At 27.4% G+C, this 12,614-nt stretch overlaps 1 protein-coding gene across 1 annotated transcript in view; it reads left to right on the top strand.

Annotated features, from left to right (window-relative positions):
* Positions 1-12,614, top strand: part of LOC142326493 (uncharacterized) — a 204,428-nt gene that overhangs the window by 128,224 nt on the left and 63,590 nt on the right. Inside the window, exon 2 of the mRNA XM_075369076.1 lies at positions 7,302-7,379. Within this exon, the coding sequence (XP_075225191.1) occupies positions 7,302-7,379 (78 nt within the window). The remainder of the gene's footprint in view (positions 1-7,301; positions 7,380-12,614) is intronic.

The raw sequence follows: 12,614 nt of genomic DNA, 5'->3' as shown, positions 1-12,614 counted from the left end.
AAATCTCAGATTAAAATAAAACTGTTCCAGTCCAGTCTCGAATTATCAACCTTCCATTCGGAAAGGCAAAAGAAAACTCTACGTACTAAAGTGACACACCGCATTGAATAAACATGTATACTTAGATCTGAAGGACCTAGGGGATCGATTATCAGACCGAGAAGGGAAATTTATTTATGTAAATTCAACAATCCTGTTTTACATATGATGATAATGAGGACAATAGTGGCATGTAAAACGATTAATCAAAAATTACAATCCATCAAACAATTGTAGTTGACGTTCTAACAAACCTTAGAGAACCGAAAAAAATTACACAGGTAGTATTTTTATTACAATACTACACTTGATATTATTACATCTATATCGTTATGTTTATCATTGTTATTCTAGTATTACATGTATTATTTTCTTTATAACTATTATTATCAGTTAAAGCATCTATAAAACACATGAGGACAGTTATACTATAACACTTTAATTATAAATTACTTCAAAATATTATTTTCATCTTTACAAAAGAAAATTTTAGGAATATTTACTATTTTTTCTATTTGTTTATTTAAAAAAAAAAAAAAGTATAAATAAGTCTCAATCATATATTTATTATTACAGCGAGGGAAGTGATTTAAAAGTATAAAAGTAAAAACCAACGTAACTGCCAACTTCTTTATTCTGCTCTGACAACAAAAAACTGAAGTTATATTTTTCTCTATAGATAAAGGTCCGATTAACTTAATAAAGGTAATATTTTACTAATATTTTTATTCACTCCTTTTCCCCCTTTATTAATTCATATACTAGTATAATGAATATGTAATTAGAATTAGGGAAGTTATTTACATTAAATATGTCTCGGCCGACGGGTGTGGCAGTTAATAATACTTCCCGATAACGATATAATATATAAGTTTAGTGCCTAATCCTCTATGTTCTTTTGGAAGGCATACGCAACTTACTTTGCCATGAGATATATTGAGGCCCGAAGTAACGACAGATCCTGACAACAACTGGCTCTATAAGTGTATTTGAGAACTTTTTTGGTATTACTTTATCGTGTAATGAAATATTCGATAATAAATAATTAATGATATCCTAAATAATACGGCTTAATGTTTCTGATAGCTTATCAGTTACTTACTGAAGAAAAGTTGATCAACAAAGATAACATTCATTCTTTTTCCTGTTCCGTGAATGTAATACTGTATAATGATATCTTAATGGACCTATTTCCTTACAGAATAAATGGACGTTCCCTCAGAAGGAAAGATCCCGAGGGTTTTTTTACCAACGCGTTACATCAGATCAGCCTAGTAAGTAGTAAGTAAGTACCTTTTAACGGTATCTAACAGGCAAGATTAAACACAGTAGGTTCTACAAGCACGAGATAAAGAATGGCACCTAGTTTAAGAGTCGATTATCTTATGAAAACGCAAGTATGTTCATACCAAACACTGTATGACAAAAATTTTGTTCATACGAACTGTAAATGAGTACCAATTACATGAAACTATTGATATGAAGTATTTACCCTTGATATGTACTAATTACCTAATGAAAGACCTACAGAAAATAAGCGAATCACAGAAAAGAGTAATGATTAACGATTCGTAATTTTTCCATACGGAATAACAATATTGGACACGTATATCCATCGAGAAGCCGAAGATATTTAGTCTCATAAAGATTATTTCGTGTCAATAATGAAGTGCATAAAGCCAGATGTAACAGTAATTTCTCCTTTTTGTAAAAGTCATATAGAAATATTCCAGCTACTCCAAACATCCATTTAACCTACCTCCCCTGGTAACAGTTTCCAGCATTTTTCTGTCCTCTGATTGGTGCTCACACACAAGTCAATGGGCATCTAAAGCCGAACAATACTGGGACATCCTGTCAATTACTAAATTCATATTTTTGAAAATAGTTATGATTGAGACGGTTATTTCAGTTTATGTTACATCATAATAAACTGAATTTCGGTCAAATAACAATTTCTACAGAACATTTACCATATAAGAGCGCAATATTTACTTAGTTTCTGTATAATTGATTATTTATATTTTAGAATAATTTATGTTTTAGTACATTATTACTAACTGAATAATTAGAAACAATAAAAAGTAATCATAAAAACCAACAAAATTTCTTTTATAGGATAACATACGAAAAAAATCTGATATGGACCCTACATGACTTCCTTGTACGCCTATTAAATTACATATACACATACTTTTAAAATGAAAAGTACATAAAATTTTATTTCATTAATAATTTCTGATATTTTTTCATAATTTTCTTTTTCATTGTTATTATTGAATTATTATTTATCGTAATTTTTTTCAATCAGAGGTTAATAATTCATAATAAATCAATATATATAAACTTATAAAAAAAGTTTAAAAAAAAGGCAGATGAAGACTGCTTGATTCGAACTGATGTGTCTTCCTCTTGTAAGATCCAAATATTTCATTACTTAAAATATCATTTGTCTATAACTCTAAAACCAATGAAATTAAATACCACTTATGATATATCGTTGAAAACTTATCAATGAGGGCATATTACTGCAGTTAAGAAAAAGTCCAAAATCCAATTTCTTTTTGATTTTGAGCTTTTTAGGACACTTTTGGTTCAGTCGATTGTAATCAAAATAGGAGGTGCACAACTAGATGTTACAAAAAACCTAAATTCAAAATTTTCACACACCACGGCTAATCGTTTTTGAGTTATGCGAAATACATACGTACGTACAGACGTCACGCCGAAACTAGTCAAAAATGGATTCAGGGATGATGAAAATGGATATTTCTCTTGAAATCTGAAAACCGAAATTTTTCGCTTTACTTCGTACAACGAAGTAAAAATGTTTTAAAAAAAAAAAAACATGTAAAACTAACAAGTGATGTTTTTTGTTTTTTTTTAATGAGTACAGAAACATATAGGATAGAGTACACTATTTTCTGTCGATACAATGGAAGTCATTGATAAGTATATGTATTTCTACTTGTTAGTAAGAAATAAACACTTTTGTGATATTATAATAGAAATAATATAAAATTACGAAAAATTAAGTAATGCTACAATAGACCAATTCAACGATTAATTAATTTTCTTTTTTTGTTTACTTATTATTATTCAAAGTATTCTTTTACATACCTTTATTTATTCAGTTGTTATTTATGTAGTATAAACGCTCTATTTAAAGAAAAAAAAACGTAATTGTTTTTTTCTTTTAATTCATAAATCAAAAGTTACTGGTTATTTATTTTTATTGTTACATCAACCGTAATAATCTGTTTATTGTATTGCGTTTTGTTGAAGGGAGAAATTCCGGAACGGTCCCTTTTATAAACTGATGGTGGTATATACCAAGTGTAACGTTTAAAATAATACGATTAATGGTCTGTATGTTTTGGTACTCCTGTACTCCTTTTATATTAAGTATACTACATAACAGCGTTACTATATAACAAACTAAAGAACGCCTTGTATTCAGAATGTACGAGTAGGTACTTTTATGATGAATGGAGTACCCTTACAATGATTCTCACGTTACTACTAAAACGACATCATTCATCATAGCGCATTATTAGTTAGTGGTAATTATTTGAGTTTTACATTACTCATCGCCAACTTAACTTACCGACTAACTAACTAACTAACTAAACTTATACAACTCCAACATTTCATTATAGCAGAAATCATTAAAACATGATTGTCAGTTAATTAATTTCAATATTTTCTTATAATTTTAAAAATAAATCATTATAGTTAAATGTAAACGATTATTATTATTGTTATTATTATAATACTAATAATAATAATAACACTATTATAAGAATATTTCAAAATACCTATTACATTCTATTAACACTTCTCAAATTACACCATTCGTATATAAATCCTTTACGTGATATTAATTAAAAATAATAATAAAGAAAAAAAATTACTGGTATCAATTTATGACTTCCTTTTTAAAGTTATCGGATAAAAAGTATCAAATTAAAACAACCGGGTATTATTTTCACCTAATTACTTTCTTTGAAATTTTTTTTTTTTACACGTTTAGTATTTGCGCGAAAGGATGATTATATATCTTCACCAATATTTTCAGCAATTCTACAATTTATCAACCGATTTATATTTATTAACTGTAGAACAAATTTTATACCGTTTTTCGTATTTTCTCCAAAAACAATTTATTGTTTCACGATAGATTTTGTACATTATAAAATTTTTTTTTCTTCTAATTTTTCGTATGATTTTTATGCATATAAAGTAATTAGTAAATATTAGTTTCAATTGACAAATTGATTCTTTTTCTGAGAGTAATGATGTTCATAAACAGAGTTAAGGTGTCAACCCACCGGGTTGGTCTAGTAGTTAACGCGTCTTCCCAAATCACCTGATTTGGAAGTCGAGAGTTTCAGCGTTCAAGTCCTAGTAAAGTATTTTAACATGGATTTGAATACTAGATCGTGGATACCGGTGTTTTTTTGGTGGTTGGGTTTCAATTAACCACACATTTCAGGAATAGTTGAACTGTACAAGACTACACTTCATTTACACACATACATATCATCCTCACTCATCCTCTGAAGTATTATCTGAAAGGTAATTACCGGAGGCTACACATGAAAAAGAGAAAGAAGAGTTAAGGTGTCATTTGAAAGGAATATAAATGTTACCTCTATTTCAATCTATATAGTCATCTATAAATTTGGCTGCTAAAAGAATATAACGAAAAACAATTTGATTTCTCACATTCCTTATTAACCCTGGCCTTGTTAATCTTAAGAACTTGTCCATAACGATTTTGGGAATGATTTACTACTCGTTTTAGATCACTAATAAACGTTACAGTTAGATCAAAAAAAGAAACTGTTTAATCAACAATACTTAGAGTTTTTTGATAAGGTCTTAATAGTTATTAAATGTATACCAAAGATACCAGTCTTATTCGTCCTAATTATGAGTACATCAAAAATAGCCGTTTTACCTTCCTCTCTATTACTTTTTCCTTTTTCCAGCTACTACTGCAAGAAACGTCTGTTTGACAAACACTTACCTTTTCTTTCCATAAAAAATTTGCAACAGGTCTTCTACAACTAGAAGACCGTTCTAAACATTCAACCGTTAAGTGAAATTGGAGAAATGTTACAGCGCTTACGAGCTCAAACGGTTTACATCACCAGTTACGTCAACCGTAGAGTCTCTCTTTTTTTCCGGTTTTGCCTCCGGGAATTACCGGTCAGGTATTAATTCAGAGGATCAATGAGGATGATATGTATGATTGAAGTCTTGTACGGCCTCATTTCTAGACCAGACCAGACCCAGGAATGGTCGCCTGAGAAGTGTGATTAATTAAAACCCAACTCGCCTGAGATATATGATTAATTGAAACCCAACCACCAAAAAACACCGGTTTCCGCAAACCAGTATTCAAATCCGTATAAAAGTAACTAAGAATTGAACGCTGGAATTCTTGACTTCCAAATCAGCTGATTTGGGAAGACGTGTTCACCACTAGACCCGGTGAGTTAACCGTAGACTTTCTAGCAAACTCCTGCATCACTAAACTTACTTGAGATTGTCCTGCATTTACCAAAACTTTTCCAAAGGTTTCTGTATTCGGGGAAGAAATAATAATAATACATTAATTTTTACGTAATAAAGATATAGGAAATTTTGTTATCCAAAAATGACAGTACGTGGAACTTAATTTCTGATTGAGATTAATTCAATTATTTTTGCATTATCATATACGCGCATGTTACCGTAGATAATCGTTAGCGAGTATAATTTAATTTATATTAAAGGTGGTTAACTGATCCAACATTTCCTAAGTTCAGTTTTCCTATTTTTTTTTTTAATTTTGCTTCTTCTGTGATACGGGAAAATTTTATAATTTTTTATATTGTCAACTGTACAGAATATTAATAATTTATTAATTTTATATTTAAACATAATCTTTACTATTAATATAAAAAAAAATTATTAATAAATAATTCTTTAAAAATGTAAGTAACACAAATCTATAAAAATTTCGTATAGAATGCAAAAAAATTATGTAGACGTTTATTCTAATTGGTATACCTAAAAATATATTAATTAACACAGATAAACATAAGCATTGCAATCTATAATAGCGTAAGGTAGCGTAGTAGAAAAGGTGCTATAGATGTGTTTTAACGCGACGGCAGTTATTAATTATTTTTTTCTAAAAATAATTAAAATTAAATTATTTCTTTAATTAATTAAAAAAATAGTATTGAATGTCATTCCTCGTTGTACGTAGAAGAAATGATTAAATGTAATTATATTGCCCTAAAAAGGATATATCCTTAATATATGCATATACCTTTTATATCCTTAATTCCTTTGTTATAATCCCATATTTGTATATTATTTCAATGGAACATCTATGACCAGATGATCAACTCAATCTTGTACATTAAAAACTTACCTCCATTAGAAGAATAAAAACGCAATAACAAAAAAAAATAATAATAATAAAAGAAAATAAATAAATGTTATTATAAAATATAACCCTTTTTTAAACGGTTTTTTTACGGGTACCTCAATAAAAAATATTTTTACTTGTTATTCTGACTTTTTTAAGGATTGTTTTTAAAACTGAATTAATTTTATTATTAGAAATATAAATGAATAAATATAATCAATGAATTATTTTTGGCGTAAACTGCTGAATAATATTGACAGAAAAAACTGAATTGTTGAAATCCACACACATAATAAATATATATTTCCTTTATTGAACTTTAATATTAGTTAAAATAATTAAACTTTCTGAATTCCTATTTCTAAAAATAACAGACATGAAAGAGTTGAAGGAAAACTAAAGGGATGTAAGCTCGACTTAATATAATGTAACATTTTTGTAAAACAATTAATTTCTAAAAAAGTATTTTCTAAAATTTATTTATTATTTTTTCAAAACACTTCCTTAATTTACTACTTTGTTGGAAAATGATTTTATAAAGATTGTCCAGTTTCCAAGTAACTTCAAATTCAGTACTCTCATACTTTCTTGTTAATTAAATGAACATGCTGAATAAATGCTCATAGCTGTTGATGCCCGCTCTTTCATAATATACACATTAACATTCTGTTAGTCTAAATTCACTTAACTCATCGTTAACTATGAAATTACCGTATGTCAACTTCATATACTCATATTCATAACTCACCGTTCTAACAATAAATTTTTTCTGATAAATTTTAATTCTTTTTTATGTTGTTTAAATATAGCCATAATTTTTTGGGGTTTTTTACAGATGAACCAACAGTGCAAAGTCTGCAATGAACCAGCAGCAGGCTTCCATTTTGGAGCGTTTACTTGTGAGGGATGCAAGGTAATATTTTAAATTAGAATTATATTAATCGTATAATTAAATATTAACTTAATTAATATTGATAATTAATAAATAAATTTACCTAGTAGATTATTCTTTCTTAGATCTGCAATTACAAATTTTCAAACACGGTTTTAATTAATACAAAATTGCTTGAAGCATATACTTAACTTATTCTTATTTTTAAGAATGTTTGCTGAATTCATTATTTCCTGTAAAATAAATTGTTAGGTAATTCAAATATTTTCATTAATTAAAATAATTTTTCCATTTTGATTTTGTGAATATCTTATAAATATTTTCAATGAGGAAGATTATTATTTTATTTTTTATATGATACTTATTCAACTACGAAACCTTTCGCAAGGGAGAGCAGTTGTTATCAAAGAAATTTCGCCCTTAAATAATCGAAATAACTAACCGAAAGAAAATTTATATTAAGAAAAAGATATACATTGTACCGTGCTGTACTATCCTATCACGGAATGATGTTATATTATAATATTATGTTGACTCACTGAGCTCAATGTAATTCCCCCTCATAAATGTATTTTTTCTTATTGTTACGCATACGTAATCCAAGTGCAAACTCATTCTCACCGGGTTGTAGTTATAATACAGTTTTAAACATATATATAAAACTAGTTATTTTTTTAGACTGATTAAGTTATGTCTGAATCGAACAATCCGGCACATTATTTTTAAATTAAAAAAAAATTTAAATCAATGTCATCATGAACACACACATATCTACGCTCTCTCTCTCACTCATTCTCTCTCTCTCACTCTCTTACTCTCTCTCTCACTCACTCACACACACCCCCCCCCCCCCACACACACACACACACACACAAAACTATTAATAATTTATGAATAAAAAATAAAAAAATAATTATTTTCGATTTTTAAATTAACTTAAATAATTGAGCAGCCTTCAAATAGAGCAAAAAATACTGGAATGGGGAACCCACTTTATTTATATTTCTCAACGTTTTGAAATCATGTAAGTCGAAAAATTAAAAAAAAAAAAAATGGAGCTAGGGATAATTAATGTAAGTGTATGGGAATGTACGAGTATAGGTAAATAAGTGTGTTAACACTTATTTTGCTAAACATGTTCACAATGTAGTTTATAAAATTTTGTGCATTAATTCATACATATTATTATAAAACTGTGAAATTTTACTTTCATCTACTTTGGGGTGATTTTAACCAGAAAAAAGGGTGGTGTAAATATTACACCTTCCCCTTTTTATTATTGTACTTCACCCTGTTATAATTCAATTAGCCAAAAAAAAATCAAAGAAATTAGTGGATTTAGACATTTTAGGCTGTTTAGAAATTGTTTCTATAAATATCACTGACTTTATGTTTTTTTTTTTTTAAAAAACATTTTTTATAAATTTAATTTGTGAGTTATTTTTTGTTTTTTAAGAAGAAAAATAATTTTACTATAGACGTATTATTGCAAAAAAAACATTTTAAAAAGGGTGTTTTTTTGCATTTTACGGTATATTTCCAAGGTTTAGGGGACTGCTAGACTAGGTTTTTTTTTTGTAATCTCTGCCCCCAAAACATGGGTTATAATAAACATCTTAAACCGGTTCATCCGCTTCGCAAGAAAAATGAATTTTTTTTCCTGATCTGACTGAACTATATTGGGCATTACTACAAATTAATTTTTTAGTAAAAATCGGCCCCCGAATTTTTTTAAATGATCGTTCATAATTGAATAGAACTAAAATTGAAGATGAACCGAGATTAATGTCTCAGGTTAATTTCTTTTTATAATATATGGAAACTTGATATTATTATTAATTATTAAAATTTTTCTTAAAAAAAAAGACTGAAATAAAAATATTTCACTACTTTTTTGGAGTCGATTTTATGTCAATGTAAAAAATTTATTAAAAAACTGATTTCCTAATAAATTCGAATTTTTCTTGCTTAGATTAGACGTTACTAAACGGATATCTATTTTCATTATCTATTTGTTATCATTTTTTTAGATAATGATTCTAGTCGGAAATTTTCTTTTCTTTTAATTGAAAAACAGCTTGTATACGTGGATTGATAAGTTGAACGTAAATGTAATTATTGAAAACAATCACTAGATATCACAAATGAAAAATATTTATAAAGAAAGACTTTGTCAGTCATTTCTCACCAATAAAATCAAATAATGTAACTCCTCCAAGCAGTTAGATAAGTGTGTAGCTTATCCTATCACCATCAATTCACAAAACATACTTAATAGTACCAATTTGAATATTACATTAATTTTCTCTCCTCAATAGGTAATTTAGTTTTTTCTTCTTCTTGATCCACGTCAAAATAATGATTACTTTTAATTTTTTAATTTATGTTATAAAAATGAACATAAAAAACTGTTTTTAATTTCTAAAAAAAGCCATTTCTGTTAAAATTATTTTTTTCTCGTATAACCAACATGCGATAACTAAAAAACATTTACTCCGAAAACATTCAAAATGAGAGAAAAAGAACATATTTATTAAGCAATTAATAGTACATAGTTTCAGAATTTAATTGCACATTTATCACAAGCGAAAATTCGATACAGGTAAACAAAAAGTAGTAGTTAAAAAAAAATAACTTATTTAATTTTCTAAAGACAAATTTTATTCATGGATAATAATACTCGTACTAATTAACAGAATTGATATTTTTATAAAATTTTATCCTCAATTTTCCACAGTTGAGCTTATTAAAAATGGGGTATCGAGATTTTTCAAATCTTTACATTTTAGGGTCCAACTGGTTCATTTAGATAAAATAATATTATGTATATGCGTATGTGTATAGCGCTGCTTTTGGCCTTATATCTCAGGATTGACTGAACCGATTTTACTCAAATATTTCTATACAGTATATAGGGCACTGATTATATTAATTTTTTTTTTTAATTTGTTATGGGGGAAGGATATCGCGAAAAAACCAATTTCGATTTTCTTCAGAGTCATTTAAAGAAAACTTTATTAAAGTAGATTTGTCACTTACAATGCATATATAAATAGTACACATTTATTTTTAAATCAAGCCCCAACTCTTAAAATTGGAATATTATTTTATTCCTTTATTCTATCTCCCTTCAGTTTAAATATTTTTCGAAAATTTCTTTTAAGTTTATACTTCATATGTAGAGCTATCAAAAATTGTCTACATTTAAAAAAAAAAATAAAAATACCGGAATTTTTTTTTAAACACAAAAAAGTTTTCAAAAATTTTATTTTTCTTATTTTAGTCTCTACTAAAGAGAGTGTTAGATTTAGAGAAAAGTTACATAAGCTTGATTGTTAAGTTTATTCTATATATGAATATTTTTAGAATAAACTGTTTCATAAAATTTATTCTCCCCTTCCAAAATAAATATATTCTGTTTTTTGGCTCTAACTCTTACAATTTTTATTATTAAAAAAAATTGTTGTATTTTTATTCGACAATAAAATTCTATTAATATTAAAATACCTTTAGCACCTGTATAAATATTCCGGGCCCAAAATGGACTCATTTTTTTTTTTTTACTTAGTTTCATAAAATTTAAAGAGCGTAGCCGGGAAAGTCATGCAGAACTTTGTTAGTCTTTTTTTCAATTTTTAGTAGTTAGATGGGATAGATCTACTTTCAAGTTTTGATGACATCATTTACTACTTTTGTTATTAATAAGAATTAATATTCAGTAAAAGTTTCTTTAATATTAAATTTTAATACTCAGTAATTTTGTTCAGGATTAAGTTTTATTTTTTTTAAAATAAAGGATTGCTTACGTGGTTATAATCATTTATTTTAATATCGAACAGTTATTACAGAAATTTTATGGTATATCACAATGAAGGGTAGGCTATGGCCTACTTCAGGATTCTAGAATCCGTTAGGAAAAGTAAAGATAATATAATCATGATTTTTGGATATTGCAGTAGGACAAATTGTAGCGCGCGCGCGCACACACACATACAAATACATATATATATATATATATAAATAACGGAAATAAATCACAAAATGTAAAAGAATTGTTAACATGTAACGTTAAAAATAAGTGAACCAATTTAATAGAGATAACAATAATATAATATAATTTGTATTATGTATAATATAAATTCAGAATTGAGTGGACAATTTTATATTATATATTGTGTATTAGGAACAACAGTACTGCCCTAATTCTTTTTCTCTATTTTAACTTATCGAGTGCAAGGCATAAATTGTTAAGTGAAAGGATTTTGTAAAAAAAGAAAAAATCATATTCACGTAATATAAGTGATTTAAAATGAAATATTTGATGATCACAATAAGATTGAATTACAAAATGATGACGTAATTAAACTAAACATTAAAAAAGAAGAGAAGTGAGCGATTTATAAAAATTTAGAATAATCATGACAATAGCAATAATAATAAATTATATTTTTCAATAGTGTAACGTGTTGGAATGATATACATAAACTTACTGACTGAATTAGGCTACGGTACAGCCCAGTTAGGAATTATCTATGTAAGTTAAAATCCTTTTTTTCTTATAAATGTATTGTTACTTAATAGAAAGTGAAACGCAAAGAAAAATAACACAGTAAAATGAGTCTTGATCATAAGTCTGACTTATTATTTATCTAGTGAAATCATAAAATATTACTTTTTTTTAATTAAACGGGTCTAACAGTTGCTAAAATGACTTTTTTATCTTTTAAGAAGAAATCTACTATTATTTCAGATTAATATATAATTTAAAAATTAAAAACTAAAGGATAAAATATTTGCAAGTAGTAAATTAAAGTAATTTACCTACACTAGAATTAGACTCAAAAAAGTTTTACTGTTACGAATTCCTTATCCCTTTGAGGGCCAGACATTTTTTTGGAGATGAATAAAAATATCGCACGTTTATATTATTGTTGATCGATGAGAAGGGAAGATTGCCTTGCGGCTCGGTTAAACGGTGTCAGGATTCCTCAAGTCAATACAGAAACTGGGCTTTTACTTTGATCGCCGTTTGACATGGAGGGATCATTATGCTTAAAAAATTAAGCTTAAAACGATGTACTGGATGTTGGGCATGAGATCACAATTTTCTTTATCCAACAAGTTTCTGCTGTACAAGGTTTTCTTGAAACCGATATGGTCGTACGGGTTTTCTATGTCCAGATATCGGAGTTCTCCAAATTCTGGAGAACGACCAGTAACAGCAACATGGATGTCATTCAACGGTTTCACAACTTC

Source organism: Lycorma delicatula, chromosome 6 (genome assembly GCF_047948215.1).
Source record: "Lycorma delicatula isolate Av1 chromosome 6, ASM4794821v1, whole genome shotgun sequence".
NCBI lineage: Eukaryota > Metazoa > Arthropoda > Insecta > Hemiptera > Fulgoridae > Lycorma > Lycorma delicatula.
The sequence above is the reverse complement of the archived record's forward strand: the minus strand, read 5'-3'. Positions and strand labels throughout refer to the sequence as shown.